The sequence below is a fragment of the Hemitrygon akajei genome, chromosome 5 (assembly GCF_048418815.1).
Source record: "Hemitrygon akajei chromosome 5, sHemAka1.3, whole genome shotgun sequence".
NCBI lineage: Eukaryota > Metazoa > Chordata > Chondrichthyes > Myliobatiformes > Dasyatidae > Hemitrygon > Hemitrygon akajei.
In genome coordinates, this window is record NC_133128.1 from 85,184,295 (window position 1) to 85,207,944 (window position 23,650).

A 23,650-nucleotide genomic window follows, 5' to 3' on the forward strand; every position below is an offset into this window, starting at 1 on the left:
TTTTAAGGGACATTTAGGCACATGGGGAAGGAGATGGACATCAGAGGGATTAGCGTTTGGGTGTTTTTGATTTGCTCTTTAGCTTGCACTGTACTGTTCTGTGTTCGATGTTCTAGATATCTGATGGATATCCAGGGATATATACTCCTTTCTCTACAGTGGTAATTAAACCTCAAGAAAGTTCCTGGTTTGTTTAAGTTTAACTAACTTTTAATCATACCGAAACTGGCTAACCACATATTTATTTTTCACTGTGCCCTGTTATCACACACGTAGGAAAGATTACCTTATTTCAGTGGTTTCCAACTTTCTAACTTACTTCTAACCTGGGTGAATAGTACTTGGCAGAAAAGGTGATAAGGAGATTTAGAAACAAGGTTGATGCCTGAGATTAAATTACTTGCTGCTGTAGACAAGCACCAATACAGAATGTTTAAATGGCCTATTTCCATGTTGTAATTTCTGTATCCTCATGGGAAAGTAATTGATGTGATAAATGTGGCATTTGAAAGATTGAAGTAGCAAAATTAAACTTTGCAATAATAAGCAAATTTTGCAATAGATCTGTAACTTGCTAAAAAAATGAGAGTAGATCAGTAAACTCTGAACTGTTAACGCTTGGTCCTCTTTCAAACAGGAAATAAAAGAAATAGAATACTACACTAAGTTTTACTGCTGTTGGCAGGTATAATTAAAGAGGTGTTCACAACAAACATTCTGGGAAAATTAAGTTATTTTAAGAAGTTTTGCAGATAAAATTAAAAAAAGCTTTTAAAAAGTTCCATATTCTTGTTTTGTGAAAGATTGGCACATTGAATGTTATTGTTTGTTCTTTCACAAGTCCTTCCATCATTCTAATTTATGTTGGGCCCTCTGTTCTGTTGTACAGAAAGTGATAATCATTTGACAGTAGCACAATCAATGAAGAAAGAATTTGACAGCATGGAAACTTCAGATTTAAAGTTCCTTGTGGACGGAAAGACTATTCATGCTCACAAAGCAGTTCTCAAAATAAGGTAATGGTCGAAATCCTCAGAAACAAGGTCATGTCAGGAATTGTTCATAAATACGGGAAGTGGTTCACTCAATTATTGGAGATTTCATTAATGTTCTTCCAAAAAAAGTGTGCATTCTTATGACAGAGTTTGCTATGAGGTTTAGCAAAAGGTATGTAAATTAGATTTGTTAAATATTTGAGTTATTTATTCTCAGTGAAGAAGTAAGGTTTAAAATACTTGGTTTTTACACTAACTGGAAGTTACCCTCTAGTCTATGCTATATTTGTTTCAATTGTGCAGGTCCCAACATTTACGATCCATGCTCCATGATGAAGAAGTGATTGAAATTGACCAGTTTAGCTATCCAGTGTACCGTGCTTTTCTAGAATACCTCTATACAGACTCGGTCAATGTAGCTCCTGAGGATGCAATAGGTACTGTACCCTTATATCTATTTTACTAAGAGAAGAATATTGTAACTGAAATTTCTCTTGCCAAGGTGGGCCTGTTGGAAGAATTTCTAAACATCACCTTACATGATTTACTGATGCTTATATATACTTCTGATTGCCAGTAAGTGTAACTTAAAAAATATTGATCATCATTGGGCTATTCCCAGGTCGGAAGTCAGACTTTCTTACGTTCTGGGTTTCTCTAGTGAGTTAATTATAACAACACTTGTTGCATAGGTGTTTTAATATATTAGTGTATTTATTATACAATAATGTGCTTGCTTATTTCACAAATGCGTTACTTAGTAATTATATAACGCTGACTGCACTGGGAAGCAGTCCACAAAATGGAAGATGCTTTTGGTAATGGTGTTCTTTGTGTACGAATGTTTGACTTATGAATTTTCACAATAATGTTATTGACTTTGATTATCTTCAATTTACAAGGCTGTTTGTCACTATAATGAATAATGTGCCACTCTGTACAAATAAATACATTGTACCAAAATTTCCAGATTGCATTTGGCCTAGCACTTTTGATTGACAAAATTTTGTTCAGCTGTATTTTCCCGGAATGTGTCCCTTTTGTAAATTGAAGAATTGCTGTAGTTTGTCTTCAAGCAATGTTATTTTTTTGTAGGAAATAAAATACATGTGAGGGGAGGGGATATCAGTAAGCTGTCTCAAATGAAGAGAGAACGAATGCTGCCTTGCTGAGCAGCAGTTTTCAGAAACTGAGGAGGCACCCAAAACATTGACAATGAGTAAACTAGCCTTGAGAGGTCATGGATGTTTGTAACTGCATACACTAAATACCCTTGTTTAATGTCAGTTGAGTGATGAATGCACCCTAGGTAACACACATTCTGTACTACAAAGTACTGCAAAGGGATATTTTATAGCACTTAAGAGAGCAGGCACAGGTCAGTTTCAAGCCTTGCCAGAATGGCTCCATTGCCAGCAGTCAGCTCACTTTCAATTCTGTATTAGCTTCTGTTTGATTCTAGAACCCCTTACTAAGCTGCAAGAGTTTTACTAATTGAGCCACAGACTTTTATCAGTTTAAACAAGTTGCCTATCATCCTAAACAATCCCTAAAGGTTTTGGAGAGCTGCCCTAACTGTTGAGATCCTCCCGATGTGCCTGGATGGGAAATTCTGGAATTTGGGTGCCTAATGTAAACACTGATAGTGAAACATCTATACTTTCATGGTATTCAATAGACGTGGGGGGGGGGGGGGTGTGGAATGGTAGTGGGGAGAGACATGTTTCAAAGGTGAGAGGGATTAAAACATATATATGATGTTAATGTGCTGCAACATCATTTGGGTTTTAGGTGAATTATTGTTCCACAGCCCCACCTAGGGCCTGTAGGCTGCAATTGCACACGATGTCCAACCAGTTTCCTGCCATATCCTCAAATGGCAGGTCATTTATATTTTTAAGAAATATGTGTCGTATTAAAAGTGCCACATTCAGACTTTAGAGCAGGAAATTCCATAATTATTCTTATGATCTTGTGATATTATTCAGAATTTTGTTTAAAAAAAGTGAATAGTACCATCTGGTATATCAGACAAGTTTAAGAAATTTACTGGTTTCACTCCTCATAGCTTAGTAATCCAGATTGTTATCATCATTATATTAATATCATAGTATCACTGTCAGCTAAAATCCGTTTCTAATCATATCTAGTATAAGAGACTTTCTTCAATCCCTCCCCCCCTTCATAAATGAATATGAATATGGGGTTGGATAAAATAGTCCAATAGGATTTAAGGGGGTTGTGAGTTTGGTATAGGGATTTGTTGGTGTAGTGTATACTTGAGCTGTGACGCTTTCTTTACAGATGGCTGCTTTCGGGCCCACTGAGGAATGATCCTTTAAAAATTATAATCATTACCCTCCTGATAAAGTTGTTTCTTGATTCAAAAAAGCTGTACCTTTTTTGAATAACTATTAATTTTTACAACTGGTTTTGTTAAAAAAAGTTTTTATTATCGAGTTGAAGAATTAACGCAGAATTTAAGTTCTTTTCTTGGACAACCAGCTATCACCAAACTCGGTAGGCTTGTCACCGCTACTTGGGAGTCTTCCCCCTCTTTTGCCACAGAGGTGGGTTGGCTCTGGTATGCTGCTCCGAAGTAGCTCGTTTGGTTTCGGGAAGTTAGACTAAAAAGCTTTTTGTCTAATTGTTCTTGCTAAATCATGATGCAAAAGGTACGAGGGCATGTCTCTGCTTTTTTGTACTTTAATGATTTATTTCATTTCTTTTTCAGCTTTCCCTTGCGGTACTGTTTCTATAGCTCAAAGGTTCTGTTCTATCGCCTATACTAAGAAGGATAAAATGTTTTAAATTTGGATAATGGGGGGGGTGTATATATCAGATTAATAATGGAGGATGTATAAATTTATTTTTGGCTAGCTTTGGGGTTTCAAAATGACTCGAATTGCACGGGTGTCTCCTCGGTGTAAGGGAGGTGCTTTACTGTTTTAGCTACATTTTGGTTAGTCCAAGTGCACTTTCCAGTACACTTACCATGTTACGACTTGCCTCCTCTTGCTGAAAAGTCTTTTTATGAAATTTATGGTAATTTTTCGAGGAGAGTGACGGGCGGTGTGTGCGCGCTCCAGAGCCGGTTTCAGTATAATATTCTGAAATTTACTTACTGCTAAATCCACCTTTAAGAAATTTTTCATGTTTCTGTTCGTGTACTCTAAAAAGAGAATGTAGCCCATTTCTTCCCACTTCATTCGCTACACCTCGACCTGACGTGTTGAGGGTAAAAGGTCATTATGCTTACTGTTGTATCTTCACAGGGTGAGCTGACGACGGCGGTATATAGGCGGAAAAAGGCAAGAAGTGGTGAGGTTAAACGTGGATTATCGGTTATAGAACAGGCTCCTCTAGGTGGGTTTGGAGCACCGCCAAGTCCTTTGGGTTTTAAGCTAGCGCTTGTAGTGTTCAGGCGGTGTATTAAGGTAAATTTATTTATAACGATGTTTACGGTTAAGCATAGTAGGGTATCTAATCCTAGTTTGGGTCTTAACTGTCGTGAGGTCAAAAACTCTATTTTATGTAAAGTTACTTTCGTGAGTGATATTTTTAAGCATGAGAGCGTATGACAGCTTAATGGGGTCTTAACTTTATTTTGGATAAGATATTTCTAATCACCCTTAACGCCGTGGAATATTAGTTTGCGTCACTCGTATAACCGCGGTGGCTGGCACGAGATTAACCAACTCTTTATAACTTTGATTGACTCAAGCTTGCGCTTATGGAACAATGTTTATCACTGCTGAATTCCCTTGTGGGTGTGGCCGAGCGAGGTGTTATGGGCTGCTTTGGAGTGTGCCTGATACCAGCTCCTAATTAGATGTGTAGGCTGATTAGGGCGTTCTCACCGGAATGCTGAGACTTGCATGTGTAAGTCAAGTTATAACTAATATTGAGGCTAGGACCAAACCTTCATGCCTGTGAAAAAGATTAATTTTTATCTTAGCATCTTCAGTGCCATGCTTTGAGTTAAGCTACACTAGCGGCTTACAGTGGAGGGAAGTTAGGGTGATGCCTGGTTATAGGGGTGTATATGTATATGTCGTGTTAAACAAGATATATACGTGTATAGATGGTATGCATGTTGCATGTGTACATCGCACATGAGTGATGTACACATGCAACACATGTGTGCACACTATGGATGCACACTGTACATGCACACCATGTGTGTATACACTATTGATGTATTATGTAATATAATAGGTAGATTAGGGTTTAATGGTAATGGTTTTCAAGCAAATTTAAAATAATGTCCTGAAGAAGGTAATGTTTTTATCAATTTTTTTATAAATTTTTTTATCCGCATACATGCTTAATATTTTTTTTGTCCCATAAGTGTTAATATCAAAAAAAGATTTTTTTTAGAGATAATTTTTTTTTGCTGTTCTACACATGAAAAGTACACTTCGGCCCTCGTTTTTGGGGTTTTTCGAGGAAAATCCAGGTGTGCGTCTTTACGGGGGAGGGGGGGTTTTTCCAAAAACTTTTAATGATTTTTTCAAATTATCTCCCGCCTCAAACCGACTTTGGACGTGCCCTGATTTTATCGAAATCCACTTTATTACGCTTTTATCGAAGTTTAGGTTCTTTATGAAAAATTTAATATGTCTTTTTTAAATTATTGTTAAATTCTTCGAAAGGATAATCTATATAAGTTTGATTATATAGCTTGACTTTGATCTTCTTAGGTAGTCCTTGATCATGTAATCCGCGAGTCATATTATAGTAGCTGATTAATAAACTAGGTGTCGAGGTCATTACCAACTGTGAGGAAAGTGCCGGACGCGATGGATGTAAATGCTTAAACGAGCCCCCCCAGGGGCTCCCCCCCCCTAAAATCCAAAAAGGACAAGGAACGGTAGTCTCTCCCCCGGTCCGTCATGGAGCGCAGGGTTGGGTCAAAGTTGGAAGGATTTTTTGTATACTGTAAGCCGCTTAAGTACTTGCCTGTCGGTTCACGGAACGTGAACAAACAATCCTGGAAACTTACCCAAACCGCCACGCGGAATAGGAGCCGGTTAAGAGTGATTATGCCTTATAAGGGAACTAGACCAGATAAAGTGCCAACCAGCCGCGGTTACGGGTGAGATGCCTTACGAGGGTGCCTAATGTCACTGGGACAGTCACTGTGTGTTATAGACGTAGAGTCAGCAGGTAAAGTCCGGGAGGTGAGACAAAGTGATACCTGAAAGGTCCATAGCCTGGTTACGAAACCAACTGTAGTTCTTGGAAGTATTATGCCCGATAAGAATATAATGTTATAGAACATTGGAGTGCCAAGATATGGTTGTTAAGGAAAGGAGTGTTCTGTAATAGGGTTCCCCTATTACAGAACATGATATGGTATTGACTAGGTCTAAACAATTAACCTTATTAATAGGACGGTAGAGGAATACTGCAAAGGCTGGATGTTTAATTATATAGGAATATAAGTTAAGTTACGATTAATAATTAGATAGTTATGGTAATGTTGAATATCTATTAATGGTGATTAATAATTAGTTGAAAATGAATCGTTATCGATGCTAACAAAACCTGTTATACTTGATGAGATGTAACCCTTGTGTTTTGTGATGTGATAGTTATAAACCGTGGGGAAGTTTAAGTTTTAAGAGGTAAATCAAAGAGGTTCTTAATAATCGGGTAATGAAATAGTGGAAAATAGATGAATGTGTATTAAGCATAGTATGTAATGATAATAGGGGAAAGTAGATGAATGTGTATTAAGCATAGTATGTAGTGATAATAGGGGAAAGTAGATGAATGTGTATTAAGCATAGTATGTGTTTATGTACTCTATACATATTATGTACTTATGTACTATATACATAATATGTGGCCTGACCAACCTAGCGCAAAAATAAGTCGGTTGTTTTAGGTTCTTTTCTCAGGAAATAGTTTAGTAAAAATCTTGGCTTTGGGAGCCAAGGATAAGGGTTTGGCCCCCTTTTTCCTGAGAATGGCCTTGCTCTAGAGAGGAATTTCACCTCTGCTCTTCGGTTTACAAGACCGATGCCTTAAATACTGGGCTACTAGGGCAATGATTTAGAGATTTAGTATTTTGTTTTCTCATCAACCAGCGATTGGGAAGAGAATGAGGAAGAAAGAGAAGTAAGTGACTGAGGCGATTTGGCCAATAGTAATGAATGGTTGTTCTACAGGTTGGCCACCGATTCATGTTAGGATAATTGTGTTTGTTACTAGTAGTCAGAAGAGGATTTGTGTAATTGGACGGAAGGTGAGGCTTCGTTGTTTGGAAGTGTGGAGAATAGGAACTAGGAGGAGAATTAGGATTGAAAAGACAAGAGCGAGAACACCTCCTAGTTTGTTGGGGATGGAGCGTAAGATAGCGTAGGCAAATAGGAAGTACCACTCTGGTTTAATGTGGGGAGGTGTGACTAAGGGGTTGGCTGGGATGAAGTTTTCTGCGTCATTTAAGAGGTTGGGTGTGAAGAGGGCTAGGAGGGTGAGTAGAAACAGGAGAATGAAGAAGCCTACTAGATCTTTATATGTGAAGTAAGGATGAAACGGGATTTTGTCTGTGTTGGAAGTGAGTCCGGTTGGATTGTTTGAACCTGTTTCATGAAGGAAAAGAAGGTGAATTATAGTTAGAGCTGCAATTACAAAGGGAAAGAGGAAGTGAAATGTGAAGAATCGAGTTAATGTTGCGTTGTCGATTGAGAAACCTCCCCAGATTCATTGGACTAACGTGTCTCCAATATAGGGGAGGGCAGATAGTAGGTTGGTGATGACGGTTGCCCCTCAAAAGGATATTTGTCCTCAGGGGAGGACGTAACCTACAAAGGCGGTGATTATAAGTAGTAGGAGGATTACAACACCGATGTTTCAGGTTTCTTTATTAAGGTAAGAGCCGTAGTAAAGTCCTCGGGCGATGTGAAGATACACACAGATGAAGAATATAGAGGCACCGTTGGCGTGGATATTACGAATTAGTCAGCCATAGTTTACATCTCGACAGATATGTGCGACTGAGGAGAATGCTGATGAGATGTCTGCGGTGTAGTGTATAGCTAGGAAGAGGCCTGTAAGGATTTGGATAATTAAACATATACCTAGGAGAGAACCAAAATTTCATCAAATGGAGATGTTAGTTGGGGTTGGGAGATCAATTAGGGAGTTGTTAATAATTTTGAATAGGGGATGAGTTTTGCGGATGTTTGTGGCCATTAGGTTAGTTCTTGTAGTTGAATAACAACAGTAGTTTTTCAGATTAAAGATCTTAGTTAAAGTCTAAGTAGGAATAAATGACATATGTAATGTTGATTTTAATAGTAAGTTTTATTTTAGGTTTAGTAGCTGTGGCATCAAATCCTTCTCCTTATTTTGCTGCATTAGGGCTAGTGGTGTCTGCTGGGGTGGGTTGTGGTTTATTGGTTGGATTTGGAAGTTCTTTTTTATCTTTAGTACTATTTTTAATTTATTTGGGTGGTATAATAGTTGTATTTGCGTATACAGCGGCGTTAGCTGCTGAACCATACCCTGAATCATGAGGAGACTGATCTGTTTTAATTTATGTGGTTGGGTATTTTGGCATTCTTTTTTGGGTGGGAGCAAATTTTGTGACTAATTGAACCTGGGGGGGCTGAGTGAGTGGTGAAGAGTCCATGGAAGTAAGTGTAATTCGTAGTGATTTTAGTGGAGTGGCGTTACTATATTCTTGGGGAGGTGGAATGTTAGTTTTGGGAGGTTGAATATTGCTTTTGACTTTATTTGTAGTGCTAGAGTTGACACGAGGGATATCTTGGGGGACTTTGCGTATAGTTTAGTAGAAAAATAGGGTAATTATGGTTGATAGAGCAAGGGTTAGTAGGAATAAGATTATATATGTTTTGATAAAACCCTGTTGTGGGGAGGTTGATAGTTTGATTATTGATGTTTGTTGGATGATGGGGCTTTTTGGGCCAATTTTTTCATTTCATGAGAGGTCGATTATTTGGGTTGAAATGGTTTGGGCTCAGGAGAGGTTAAGTTTTGGTAGGAGTCGGTGAAGAATTGGGGGAAAGAAACCTAGTATATTAGAGAAGTTGTGGGTAGATAATTTAGGGTGAATTTTGAATTGGGTGGAGGTTAGGTTGGCTAGTTCTAAAGCTAATATAAAACCTAGGATAGTTACTAGGAGGGCGGAAAGTTTTAGGAGTGGATTTATTGTTATAATTTGTGTTTTTGTAGGTGGTATATTGGAAGTGATAATTAGGCCAGCTAGGATGCTTCCGTAGGCGAGGCGTTTAATTGGGTTAATAAGTAGGGGGTTATTTTCATTAATTGGGGAGAGAGATGGGAATCGTGGGTATTTTATAAGTGAGAAGAATACTAGGCGTAGACTGTAAATAGCGGTAAAAGATGTGGCTAGTAGAGTTAGAATTAGGGCTCAGGCGTTTAGGTATGATGTGTTTATTGCTTCAATAATAGCATCTTTTGAGAAGAATCCTGATAGGAATGGCATGCCAGTAAGGGCTAGGCTACCGACTGTGAGGGATGAGGAGGTGAAAGGAAGGAGTTTATGTATACCTCCTATTTTTCGAATATCTTGTTCATCGTTGAGGCTGTGAATAATGGAGCCTGAACATAGGAATAATATTGCTTTGAAGAAAGCGTGTGTGCAGATATGCAGGAAAGCTAGTTGAGGCTGGTTAAGGCCAATAGTAACTATTATGAGACCTAGTTGGCTGGATGTAGAGAAAGCAATAATTTTTTTGATATCGTTTTGGGTTAGTGCACAGGTAGCTGTGAAGAGGGTGGTTAGTGCTCCTAGACATAGGCAGAGTGATAGAATTAATTGGTTATCTTGGATAAGGGGATGAAGGCGGATGAGTAAGAAGATTCCTGCAACAACTATTGTGCTTGAGTGAAGTAGGGCAGAGACTGGCGTAGGACCTTCCATGGCGGCTGGAAGTCATGGGTGTAGACCAAATTGGGCGGACTTTCCAGCTGCTGCTAGGACTAGGCCTAGGAGAGGAAGTGTTAAATCTATGTTTTTAGAGAGAAAGAAGAGTTGTTGTATTTCTCATGAATTGAGGTTTATGGCAAGTCATGCTATAGCTATAATTAAGCCAATGTCCCCAATACGGTTATAGATAACTGCTTGGAGGGCGGCTGTGTTTGCGTCTGTTCGACCTAACCATCATCCGATAAGGAGGAAGGATATAATACCTACACCTTCTCAGCCAATAAATAGTTGGAAGAGGTTATTTGCTGTAATAAGGATAAGTATTGTGATTAGGAATAGGAGAAGATATTTAAAGAATTTGTTGAGGTTGGGGTCTGAATGTATATATCATAAGGCGAATTCTAGGATTGATCAGGTGACATAAAGGGCTACAGGGGTGAAGATAATGGAGTAGGAGTCAAATTTGAAGCTTATATTAATGTCAATGGTTTCTAGGTTGATTCAGTTTCAGTTAGTTGTAATGGATTCTAAGCCCTGGTCTAGAAAAATGAATAGGGGAATAAGGCTGATAAAGAAAGAGGTTTTTACGGCTGCTTTAATATAGGTTGAGGATCAGGTATGGTCGAGGTGTGTTTTGGTGGGGAGTATAGATGAAATTAAAGGATATAGGAGGATTAGGAAGATTAGTAAGAATGATGTATTGAAGATTAATGAGTTCATAGCTTTAGCTTGGAGTTGCACCAAGAGTTTTTGGTTCCTAAGACCAATAGATGACTATTATCTTTCTAAAGCTTTAAGAAAGCCATGGATTTGAACCATGGGTGAGGGAAATTAGCAGTTTCCTTTGTCCCAGACCTTTCTTGGGTAATTAAAAAGAGTTTAACTTTTATTTTTAGAACCACAATCTAATGTTTTTATTAAACTATAATTACAGGATGTCCAACCTAGAATTAGTTCTGGTTTGGAAATAAGGAGGAGTGTTGGGATTAGATGAAGATATATTAGTAGGTGTTCTCGTGTATGGGAGGGATTTATAAGGGTTATATGAGGGGGGAGAGGGCCTCGTTGTGTTATAATAAATATATACAGGGAGTAGGAAGCGGTTAGCAGGACACCAAGTCCAGTAATGATAATAGTTCATTGGGATCATTTAAAAAGAGAGGAGATAATAAGAAGTTCTCCTATTAGGTTTGGAGAGGGAGGTAGAGCCAGGTTTGCCAGGTTAGTGAGGAATCATGAGGTTGCTATTAGTGGAAGGATAATTTGTAAGCCTCGGGTGAGGAGAAGGGTTCGGGTGTGTGTTCGTTCGTAGTTAGTATTAGCCAGACAGAAAAGGGTGGATGAGATAAGGCCATGGGCAATTATTAGGGTGATTGCGCCTGCAAAACTTCATGGTGTTTGAATAAGGATGGCTGCTGCTACAAGGCCTATGTGACTTACTGATGAATAAGCGATTAGGGATTTGAGGTCTGTTTGGCGTAAACAGGTGGAGCTTGTTATGATAATGCCTCAGAGGGCTAGGATTAGGAATGGAAAGGCCATTTCTTTTGTTAGAGGGCTAAGGATGGGGATAATTCGTATTATTCCATATCCTCCTAGTTTTAGTAGGATTGCGGCCAGGATTATGGAGCCAGCAATGGGCGCTTCTACATGAGCTTTGGGTAGTCAGAGGTGTGCTCCGTAGAGGGGTATTTTTACTAGGAAGGCGATTAGGCATGCGGTTCATCAGAATTTGTTTGCCCATGAGTTGAGGTTTAGGAGCTGGGGGAATTGGAGGGTTAATATTGAGAGTGAGCAGAGGTTATTTTGTAGGAGAAGAAGGGCTACTAGGAGGGGTAGAGAGCCGATGAGTGTGTAGAATAGGAAATAGGTTCCTGCGTTTAGTCGTTCAGTTTGATTTCCTCAGCGAGTAATAATGATAAGGGTTGGGATAAGGGTTGCTTCGAATATAATATAAAATAGGATCATTTCGGTGGCACTGAAGGCTATAATTAGAAGGAGTTGAAGGGTGATGAGTAATATAATGTAAATACGTTGTCGGGTGTATGGTTCATTGCTGAGGTGATTTTGACTAGCAAGTATTATTAGTGGTAGGAGTCAGCAGGTTAGTACAAGTAGTGGGGATGATAAGGGGTCAATTCCCAAGTGAAGATTGGAAAAATCTCAGCCAATTTCCGTATTTCATTTGAATCAATATAGGCTAGTGAATGCAATGATGAGACTATGAGAAATAGAGGTGGTTCATAGTCATTTTTTGGGAGTAAGTCATGAGATTGGGTATAATATAATAGTAGGGATGATGATTTTTAGCATTGTAGGAGATTAAGGTTTTTTAATGTGTCTGAGCCGTGAGTGCGAGCTGTGGCTACCAGTAGGGCTAAACCTGAGCTTGCTTCGCAGGCCGAGAATGTTAGTAGAATTATTGGTATAATGGAACAGGTGGGGGAAGTCATTGTCATTGATCAAAGAGAAATAGCGATGAATAGGGATAGTATTATTCCTTCGAGACAAATGAGGGCTGATAAAAGATGGGAACGGTTTAGGGCTAGACCTATGAGGCCTAGGAGAAAGGCAGAGGAGAAGGTGAAATGAATAGGGGACATAAGATACTTATGGATTTTCACCATAATTAATTGAGCCGAAATCAATAGTCTTAATTTTGGACTAAGTATCTATTCCGCTCATTCTAAGCCCCCTTGAAGTCATTCGTAGACTAGGCCTAAAGTTAGGAGTAATAGGATGGTTGTTGCTCATAAGGAGGTGGTGAGAGGAGAATTAAGTTGATCTCCTCAGGGTAGTGGTAGGAGGAGGGCGATTTCTAGATCAAATAGAAGAAAGAGGATGGCAACTAGGAAAAAGCGGAGTGAAAAGGGGAGGCGCGCGGTTCCTAATGGGTCGAAACCACACTCGTATGGGGATATTTTTTCGCTGTCGGGACTAAGAATAGGCAGTCAAAAGGCTAATGTTGCTAAGATTAGGGAAATGAGGGCTGTAAGGGCGACAATAAATGTGATGAGATTCATTACTTTTCCTTGGATTCTAACCAAGATTAAATGATTGGAAGTCATTTGTACTAGTCTTTATACTAGAAAAGTAATTGTTATGAACCTCATCAGTAGATTGAAACATAAAGAAACAATCAAACTACGTCGACGAAATGTCAGTATCATGCGGCGGCTTCGAAGCCAAAATGGTGTTGGGATGTAAAGTGATATTGGATCTGTCGTAGGAGACAAATCAACAGAAATGAAGAGCCAATAATTACATGGAGACCGTGGAAACCTGTGGCGACGAAGAAGGTGGTTCCATAAATGCCGTCAGCGATAGTGAAAGGGGCTTCGTAATACTCTATAGCTTGGAGTGCAGTGAAATAAAAGCCTAAAATGATTGTGAGGGTGAGGGCTTGGGTAGCTTCTTTTCGGTTTCCTTCTATGATACTATGATGGGCTCAGGTGACTGTTACTCCAGAGGCTAGGAGTACTGCAGTATTGAGAAGGGGAACTTCGAAAGGGTTTAGTGGGTGGATGCCTGTGGGTGGTCAGCAGCCGCCTAGTTCAGGGGTTGGGGCAAGACTTGAGTGGTAAAAGGCTCAGAAGAATCCAATAAAGAAGAAAACTTCTGATGTGATAAATAGGATTATTCCGTATCGTAAACCTTTTTGGACAGGTTGAGTATGATGGCCTTGGAAAGTTCCTTCTCGAATAATATCTCGTCATCATTGGATTATGGTTAGGGTGAGAAGTAGAAGACCTAGGTAGAGTAAGGATAGGGTGTGAAAGTGGAATCAGATGGCAAGGCCTGATGTTATAAGGAGGGCTGCTACTGCTCCTGTAAGGGGTCATGGACTTGGGTCAACTATGTGGTATGCGTGTGCTTGGTGGGCCATTAGACGTTTTCTTGTAAGTATAGGCTTAGGAGGAGGACGAAAACATAAGCTTGAATTATTGCTACGGCGACTTCTAAAATTGTAAGGAGGAATAAAATAAGTGAGGTGATAAGGGCAACTGATGGTATAATGGAGATTAGAACGAAAGCTGCGGTTGCAATTAATTGTATTAGGAGGTGACCTGCTGTAAGGTTGGCGGTTAATCGGACTCCTAGGGCTAAGGGTCGAATAAATAAACTAATAGTTTCAATGATAATGAGAATTGGAACTAGAAGGGTGGGGGTTCCTTCTGGTAGGAAGTGGCCTAGGGCCACTGTTGGTTGGTTAAGCATGCCGATTAAAACGGTAGTTAATCAAAGGGGGATGGCAAATGCTATATTTAATGAGAGTTGGGTTGTTGGGGTGAAAGTATATGGAAGTAGTCCTAAGAGATTAATGGTGATTAGGAATAATATAAGTGCTGTAAGGATTGAGGCTCATTTGTGTCCTCCGAAATTTAGTGGTTGTATAAGTTGATAGGTGAAACGGTTGATAAATCAGGTTTGTAAAGTAAGTAGACGGTTGTTTAGTCATCGTTTGGTTGGTGTTGGGAAAATAAGTCAAGGAGTTATAATTGCCAAGGTGATTAGAGGGATCCCTAGTAGTGAGGGGCTTAAGAATTGGTCGAAAAAGTTTAGGCTCATGGTCAGTTTCAGGGGGTTGGTTGAGATTTTTGGGTACTTTTTGTAGTTGGGTTATTATTGAATAGGTAAGATATTACTTTGCCTGGTATAATAGTTAGGAAGAAGACCCATGCGAATAAGAAGATTAAAAATCAGGGGCTTGGATTGAGTTGAGGCATTTCATTAAGGGTGGTTGGGAGTCACCAATTTTTAGCTTAAAAGGCTAATGCTAGGCCCAGTTTAGCTTCTTAATGAAAGTTCTTCAAGTATTAGTGAGGATCAGTTCTCGAAGTGTTCTAATGGAACTGCTTCAACTACAATGGGTATAAAGCTATGGTTAGCCCCGCAAATTTCGGAACATTGGCCATAGAAAACTCCTGGACGAGAGATAATGAAGGCTGTTTGGTTTAGACGTCCTGGTACTGCATCAATTTTTACTCCTAATGCTGGGACTGTTCATGCGTGGAGAACATCTTCTGCGGTTACTAAGACTCGAATTGGGGATTGTATAGGGACTACTATACGATGATCTGCTTCTAATAGACGGAATTGTCCAGGAGAGAGATCTTCTGTTTGGATTATGTATGAGTCAAATTCTAGATTTTGATAGTCTGTGTATTCATAGCTTCAATATCACTGATGACCGAGGGCTTTAATTGTAATGTGGGGATCATTGATTTCGTCTATTAAGTAGAGAATGCGTAGGGATGGTAGGGCGATTAAAATTAGAATAATTGCTGGGACGATAGTTCAGACGATTTCGATTTCTTGGGAGTCTAAAATATATTTGTTGGTTAATTTAGTTGAAACTGTTGCAACAATAACGTAAAGAACTAATGAGCTGATAAGAAACACGATTATAAGGGTATGATCGTGGAAATGGAGTAGTTCTTCTATAACAGGGGAAGCTGCATCTTGAAAACCTAATTGTGAGGGATGTGCCATGTTTAAGATTCATGGGGCTTAAACCCATAATTTTGCCCTGACAAGGCAATGTAATAATATTTTACTAGAATCTCAAGAAAGTGACAGAGTGGTTATGTGGTTGACTTGAAATCAATTAATGGGGGTTCAATTCCTTCCTTTCTTGCTTAGTAATTTAATAAGGTCGTTGAACCTGAACAAATGCCGGTTCTTCGTATGTGTGATAGGGTGGTGGACATCCGTGTAATCATTCCACATTTGTGTGGGGTAGCTCGACATATATGATCTCACGTTTTGATGCGAATGCTTCTCAGAGAATAAACATTATGATAATTACGGCTACCAATGAAATTAGAGAGCCGACTGATGAGATAACATTTCAGAAGGTATAGGCATCTGGATAGTCTGAATATCGTCGTGGTATTCCGGCTAGGCCTAGGAAGTGTTGTGGGAAGAATGTTATGTTTACTCCTACGAATATAACTAGGAATTGTGTTTTTGTTCAAGCGGAGTGTAGGGTATAGCCTGTAATAAGGGGGAATCAATGGACGAAGCCAGCTATGATAGCGAACACCGCTCCTATTGATAGGACATAATGGAAATGAGCTACGACGTAGTAGGTGTCATGTAGAACAATGTCTAGGGATGAATTGGCTAGGACGATGCCAGTTAATCCTCCAATAGTAAATAGGAAAATAAAACCTAAGGCTCAAAGGAGGGGTGTTTCTCATTTGATGGAGCCACCGTGAAGGGTAGCTAATCAGCTAAAAACTTTTACTCCGGTTGGGATAGCGATAATTATAGTTGCGGAGGTGAAATAGGCTCGTGTATCTACGTCTATTCCGACTGTAAACATATGATGGGCTCAAACAATAAAGCCAAGAAGGCCGATTGCTATCATTGCTCAAACCATTCCTATATAACCAAAAGGTTCTTTTTTTCCTGAATAATAAGCTACAACGTGAGAGATCATGCCAAAGCCTGGTAGAATAAGAATATAAACTTCTGGGTGTCCAAAGAATCAGAAGAGATGTTGATAGAGAATAGGGTCTCCTCCACCTGCTGGGTCAAAGAAAGTTGTGTTGAGATTTCGATCTGTGAGAAGCATAGTAATGCCCGCTGCTAGAACTGGGAGTGATAGTAAAAGGAGGACAGTTGTGATGAGAATAGATCAAACAAAAAGAGGTGTCTGATATTGGGAGATTGCAGGGGGTTTTATATTAATAATTGTTGTGATAAAGTTAATGGATGCCAGGATAGAGGAAATACCGGCTAAATGGAGAGAAAAGATAGCAAGATCTACGGAAGCCCCAGCATGTGCAAGATTACCGGCTAATGGGGGATAAACGGTTCATCCTGTACCTGCCCCGGCTTCTACCCCCGCTGAGGCTAGGAGTAGGAGGAAAGATGGGGGAAGGAGTCAAAAACTCATATTATTTAGTCGTGGAAAGGCCATGTCTGGGGCACCAATTATTAAGGGAACTAGTCAATTACCGAATCCTCCGATTATAATTGGTATTACCATGAAGAAAATTATTACGAAGGCGTGGGCGGTAACAATTACATTATAGATTTGGTCATCACCCAATAATGCGCCTGGTTGGCTTAACTCTGTCCGGATTAACAGACTGAGACCAGTACCCACTATCCCCGCCCATGCACCAAAGATTAAATAAAGGGTGCCAATATCTTTGTGATTAGTAGAGAACAATCAACGATTAACTATTGCCACAGGTAAGATGGCTGAGGTTTAAGCGGCGGATTGTAGCTCCGTAAAGAGAGGTTCAAGTCCTCTTCTTATCAAACATCAGCTCTGTAGTATAAAAATACATGGGATTGCAAATCCCAAGAAGGAGAATAGGCTTCTCCCGGGGCTTCTCCCGCCTCACTGCCGTTTAACGGCGGGAGAAGCCTAGATAAAAGTTCGCTGGATTGAACGCTTAGCTGTTAACTAAGATTTTATAGGATCGAGGCCTATTTATCTAGTAAGACTTTAGCTTAATAAAAGTATCTGGGTTGCATTCAGGAGATGTGAGATAAAATCTTGCAAGTCTTACAGAAATTAAGAGGTTTTCACTCTTGTTTGAAGCTTTGAAGGCTTTTGGTTTGTTTAAACCTAAATTTCTTATGTGGTTAATGAGAGGATTATGGGGGTGAGTGGAAGGAGGAGAATGGAGAGGGATGTTGTTGAGGTTAAGGGTAGGTTTGGTTGAAAGGTTTTTGTTCGTCATGATGTTGATGATGTGGTGGGGTTAGGGGATAGAGTGAGAGTGATTGAGTAGCATAGGCGTAAATAAAAGAAGAGGCTGAGAAGTGCTGCTAGGGCTATGATTGTGGCTGGGATAAAGAGATTCTGTTTAGTTATTTCTTGGAGAATAAGTCATTTAGGCATGAATCCTGTAAGAGGGGGGAGTCCTCCTAGAGAGAGGAGGGTTAGTATTGTTATGATGGTTAGTAGGGGTGATTTAGTTGATGAAATAGCGATTGAATTAATTTTTGTGGTATTGTTTATGTTAAATAGAAGAAATAAGGATGAGGTTATGATGATATAGATAATTAGGTTGAGTAAGGTGAGGTTTGGTGAATAATGTAGAATAATAACTATTCAGCCGATGTGGGCAATTGATGAATATGCTAGGATTTTTCGTAGTTGTGTTTGGTTAAGGCCTCCTCAACCACCAATAATGATTGATAAGATTCCCATGGCTATGAGTAAAGTTGGGTTGAGGAGAGGGTAAAGTTGTAGTATAATTGCAAATGGTGCGAGTTTTTGTCATGTGGAGAGGATAAGTCCTGTTAATAAGTTGAGTCCTTGGAGGACTTCTGGTAATCAGAAGTGTAGGGGGGCTAGTCCGATTTTTAGTGCTAAAGCAATGGAAAGGAGTGTGGCGGAGGCTGGGTTAATAATTTCTGTAATATTTCATTGACCTGTGAGTCAAGCATTTATGGTTCCAGCAAATAAGAGGAGAGCAGAGGCAGTGGCTTGTGTGAGAAAGTATTTTGTGGTAGCCTCTGTTGCTCGTGGGTGGTGTTGATAAATTATAAGTGGGATAATGGCTATTGTATTAATTTCTAATCCTACTCAAATTAATAATCAGTGTGAGGCAATAAATGTTATTATGGTACCCAACCCTAAGCTGAGGATTGTGATGGAGAGAACTAATGGATTCATTAGTAGAGGAAGGATTTTAACCAACATGTTTGGGGTATGGGCCCAAGAGCTTAGGATTAGCTGACTTTACTTAGGAAATAGTATAATTGGAAGTACTAAGAGTTTTGATCTCTTGGGTACAGGTTCGATTCCTGTTTTTCTAATGCAAGGAAGAGGAATGGCTTTAACATTCATTGTCCACTCTATCAAAGTGGCCCTTTAATTCAGGCACTTTTCCCTTTTAGGAGTTTATTGGTGGGAGGCCGGCTGTGGCAATGGGTAGGGTGATATGTCATAGGATTATGGCTAGTGTTATTGGTAGGAAATTTTTTCAGACGAGATGTATGAGTTGGTCATATCGAAATCGTGGGTAAGAGGCTCGGATTCATAGGAATAATAAGGTTAATATAGTTGCTTTAAGCATGAGGTTGAGGGTAGTGAGTTGTGGAAGGTGAGGGTTGTAAGATGTTCCTAGGAACAAGATAACAGAGAGGGTGTTTATTAATAGGATATTGGAATATTCAGCCAAGAAGAAGAGGGCAAATGAGCCTCCTGCATATTCAGTGTTAAATCCTGATACTAGTTCGGACTCGCCTTCTGTGAGGTCAAATGGAGCTCGGTTAGTTTCTGCGAGTGTTGAGATATATCATATTATGGCCAAGGGTCATGCGGGGATAATTAATCAGATGGTTTCTTGGCTTAAGTTAAATGTGTGGAGTGTAAAACCTCCTGTAAAGATAATTAAGGCTAGGAGGATTAGGGCAAGTGTCACTTCGTAGGAGATGGTTTGTGCAACTGCACGGAGGGCCCCCATGAGAGCGTATTTGGAGTTTGAGGCCCATCCTGAGCCTAGGATGGTATAAACCGTTAGGCTTGAAATGGCTAGAATAAAAAGTAGGCCTAGATTTAAGTTGAAGATTGAATGTGGAAGGGGTAAGGGTATCCATAATAATAGTGCTAGGGTTAGGGCAATAGTAGGGGTAATTAGGAAGAGAAATTGGGAGGAAAAGGATGGTCGTACTGGCTCTTTAGTAAATAATTTAAGTCCGTCGGCAATAGGTTGTAAAAGACCGTATGGACCTACTACGTTGGGTCCTTTACGGAATTGTATGTAGCCTAGAATTTTTCGTTCAACTAGGGTAAGGAAGGCTGTAGCTAGGAGGATGGGGATGATGAAGGCTAATGGATTAACAATGTAGAGGAGAATAAGATCTAGCATTAGTTAAGGAGAGGAGTTGAACCTCTGAATCAAAGAGCTTAGGTCTTTTGCATTTGCCAGGCTCTGCCACCTTAACAAACCATTATTTTTGGCTTAAGGATGGCAGCCTTTACCTGCTTGAGTTGGTTTCAGCAGGTTGGGTTGAAGCGTACCTAGGGCATGGGCTTCATTTTTCCGGTCCTTTCGTACTGGGAAGAATACCGTCATAGATAGAAACTGACCTGGATTGCTCCGGTCTGAACTCAGATCACATAGGACTATTAATCGTTGAACAAACGAACCCTTAATAGCGGCTACACCATTAGGATGTCCTGATCCAACATCGAGGTCGTAAACCCTTTCGGCGATGGGGGCTCTAAGAAAGGATTGCGCTGTTATCCCTAGGGTAACTTGGTTCATTGATCAGGATATAGTTTCCTGGGTCATTGTTCGTTAGATTTTCTATTAATTAGAACTGTCGTTCTAATTTTGAGTGATTTCTCACCCATTCGATAAGGGGGTTTTGTTTTACCCCTCGGTCGCCCCAACCAAAAACAAGTTAAGTTAGAAGATTTATTTTATGTTATTTTATGCCCGAAGGTGGGAAATTTTTGATGTTTAAAAATAACTTAAGTGTTTAAAGCTCCATAGGGTCTTCTCGTCTTATGTGCTTATTCTCGCTTCTGCACGAGAAGATCAATTTCATTGATTGGAAAATAAAGACAGATAAACTCTCGTGATGCCTTTCATACGGGCCTTCAATTAAAAGACAAGTGATTACGCTACCTTCGCACGGTCAAGATACCGCGGCCGTTAAAAAAATCACAGGGCAGGCGGGACCTCTTATACATGTAAGAGCAAGAGGCGATGTTTTTGGTAAACAGGCGGAGTTTGTGTTTGCCGAGTTCCTTTATTTTCTTTTAATCTTTCCTAAGGACACTCCTGTGTAGGGTTAACGATGATTCAAATGGGGTTTTCTTGTTGTATTGCTTATGTCATAAGGGCCTCAAGTTTGGCATCGGTTAATTGTCAGTGATTTAATTCTTTCTGACTTACACTGGTGTGTTGGGAGGGGGTTGGCCCCTTATTCATATTTGCACCTTCTCTCCAAAGGTTTGGGCTACTTTGCAGTTGCTTTCTACCTATCTTACCTTCCTATCTGTAGAGATGTATGATCTGGCTTTCTCCAATTGTGTATATTTATATGAAATATGTGCGTATGTTTGTATTACATATGTGTGTGAAACTATTTGGGACCAACTGCAGCTCACTGTCTTATCCTTACCCATGTAAAGTTGTGACCAAAGAAGTGGTGCCATTTCCCGCAGTACAGGCTCTGGCTGAGGCAGAAAGGATTGTTATCTTGAACACATTTGGATTAAGGTCTTAATGTATAAATTGTAAAAAAAAATCTGATAAAATTAGATATAATGCAGAAAAATCAGTGGAAAATCAACGAAAGGGCAGAAAAAAAATTGATCTAAGATCAGCTGAACCAATGGACTTTTAAATTAAAATAACTATTAATATAATGAAGTATAAAAACATACAGTAGCTGTGTGTATATGTGTGTATCTATATGTGTACAAAGTGATCTAAATTAATTACAAATATAAAACACAAAATAATTGATTGCATAATTATTCACCCCCTTCAAGTCAGTATTTAGTAGATATACCTTTGGTAGCAATTACAGCCTGAGTCTCTATCAGCTTTGTACATCTGGACACTGCAATTTTTCCCATTTCTTCCTTACACAACTGCTCAAGCTTCATCAAATTGCATGGGGATCGTGAACTCTTTTCAAGTCCAGCCACAAATTCTCAATTGGATTGAGGTCTGGACTCTGACTTGGCCACTCCAGGACATTAACTTTGTTGTTTTTAAGCCATTCCTGTGTAGCTTTGGCTTTATGCTTGGGGTCATTGTCTTGCTGGAAAACAGATCTTCTCCCAAGTCACACTTCTCTTGCAGACTGCATCAGGTTTTCCTCCAGGATTTCCCTGTATTTTGCTGTATTCATTTTATCCTCTACCTTCACAAGCCGTCCAGGGCCTGCTGCAGTGAAGCATCCCCATAGCATGATGCAGCCACCACCATGCTTCACGGTAGGGATGATGTGTTTTTGATGATGTGCGGTGTCTGGCTTACGCCTAATGTGGCGTTTAGTCTGATGGCCAAAAAGCTCCATTTCATTATTTGGTTTCATAGAACCTTCTTCCAGCTGACTTCAGAGTCTCCCACATGCCTTCTGGCAAACTGTAGCTGAGATTTCATGGGAGTTTTTTTCAACAGTGACTTTCTCTTTGCCACTCTCCCATAAAGCTGCGACTGGTGAAACACCCGGGCAACAGTTTCTGTATGCACAGTCTCTCCCATCTCAGCCACTGAAGCTTGTAACTCCTCCAGAGTTGTCATAGGTCTCTTGGTGGCTTCCCTCACTAGCCCCTTCCTACACAGCCACTCTCCCCCCACTACTTTCAAATCTCTTACTATCTTTCCTTTCGGTTAGTCCTGACGAAGGGTCTCGGCCTGAAACATCAACAGTGCTTCTCCCTATAGATGCTGCCTGGCCTGCTGTGTTCCACCAGCATTTTGTGTGTGTTGTTGTTTGAATTTCCAGCATCTGCAGATTTCCTCGTGTTTAGTTTTTGAGGATGACCTGTTCTAGGCAGATTTACAGCTGTGCCATATTCTTTCCATTTCTTGATGATGGACTTAACTGTACTCCAAGGAATATTCAGTGACTTGGAAAATTCTTGTCTCCATCTCCTGACTTGTGCTTTGCAATAAACTTTTCGCGGAGTTGCTTGGAGTGTTCTTTTGTCTTCATGGTGTAGTGTTTGCCAGGATACTGACTCACCAGCATTTGGACCTTCCAGATACAGGTATATTTTTACTACAATCAATTGAAACACCTTTGCTGCACACAGGTCTCTAAAAACAGATATTATTTATTTAATTATGTGACTTCTAAACCAATTTGCTGCACCAGTGGTGATTTGCTGTGTCATATAAAAGGGGGATGAATACTTATGCAATCAATTATTTTGTGTTTTTTATTTGTAATTAATTTGGATCACTTTGTAGAGATCTGTTTTCTCTTTGACATGAGTTTTTCTGTTGATCAGTGTCAAAAAGGCCAAATTAAATCCATTGTGATTCAATGTTGTAAAACAATAAAACACAAAAACTTCCAAGAGGGTTGAATACTTTTTATTGGCACCGTATATACATATTTACACACACACACACACACACACACACACACACACACACACACACACACACACACACACACACACACACACACACACACACACACTCACTCACTCACTCACTCACTCACTCACTCACTCACACACACACACACACACACACACACACACACACACACACACACACACACACACACACACACACACACACACTCACACTCACACACTCTCTCACACACACACACACACACACACACACACACACACACACACACACTCACACACACACTCACACACACACACACACACACTCACACACACACTCACACACACACACACACACACACACACACACACACACACACACACACACACACACACACACACACACACACACACACACACACACTATGTGTATTATTGTGTTGGCACATGGCCTAGTGAGCAAGGCATCAGACTAGTAACCTGAAGGTCACTGGTTCGAGCCTCAGCTGAGGCAGCGTGTTTGTGTCCTTGAGCAAGGCACTTAACACATTGCTTTGCGACGTCACCGGTGCCAAGCTGTAGGGGTCCTAGTGCCCTTCCCTTGGACAACATTGGTGGCGTGGAGAGGGGAAGGCCTGCAGCTTGGGCAACTACAACCCTGCCCAGGCCTGCGCCCTGGAAACTCCAGGCGCAGATCCATGGTCTCTC

The 23,650-nt window shown here is 40.1% G+C and overlaps 1 protein-coding gene and 2 pseudogenes across 3 annotated transcripts in view; 2 read left to right on the forward strand and 1 right to left on the reverse strand.

The window, feature by feature from the left end:
* LOC140727945 (RCC1 and BTB domain-containing protein 2-like) overlaps positions 1 to 23,650 on the forward strand; it is a 109,734-nt gene that overhangs the window by 64,175 nt on the left and 21,909 nt on the right. For all 3 annotated transcript variants that reach the window (XM_073045947.1, XM_073045949.1, XM_073045948.1), the window contains 2 exons: positions 890 to 1,016; positions 1,299 to 1,432. In XM_073045947.1, coding sequence (XP_072902048.1) covers positions 890 to 1,016; positions 1,299 to 1,432 — 261 coding nt within the window. The remainder of the gene's footprint in view (positions 1 to 889; positions 1,017 to 1,298; positions 1,433 to 23,650) is intronic.
* LOC140727943 (NADH-ubiquinone oxidoreductase chain 6-like) lies at positions 8,276 to 20,261 on the forward strand (annotated as a pseudogene).
* On the reverse strand, positions 15,486 to 18,595 carry LOC140727942 (NADH-ubiquinone oxidoreductase chain 2-like; annotated as a pseudogene).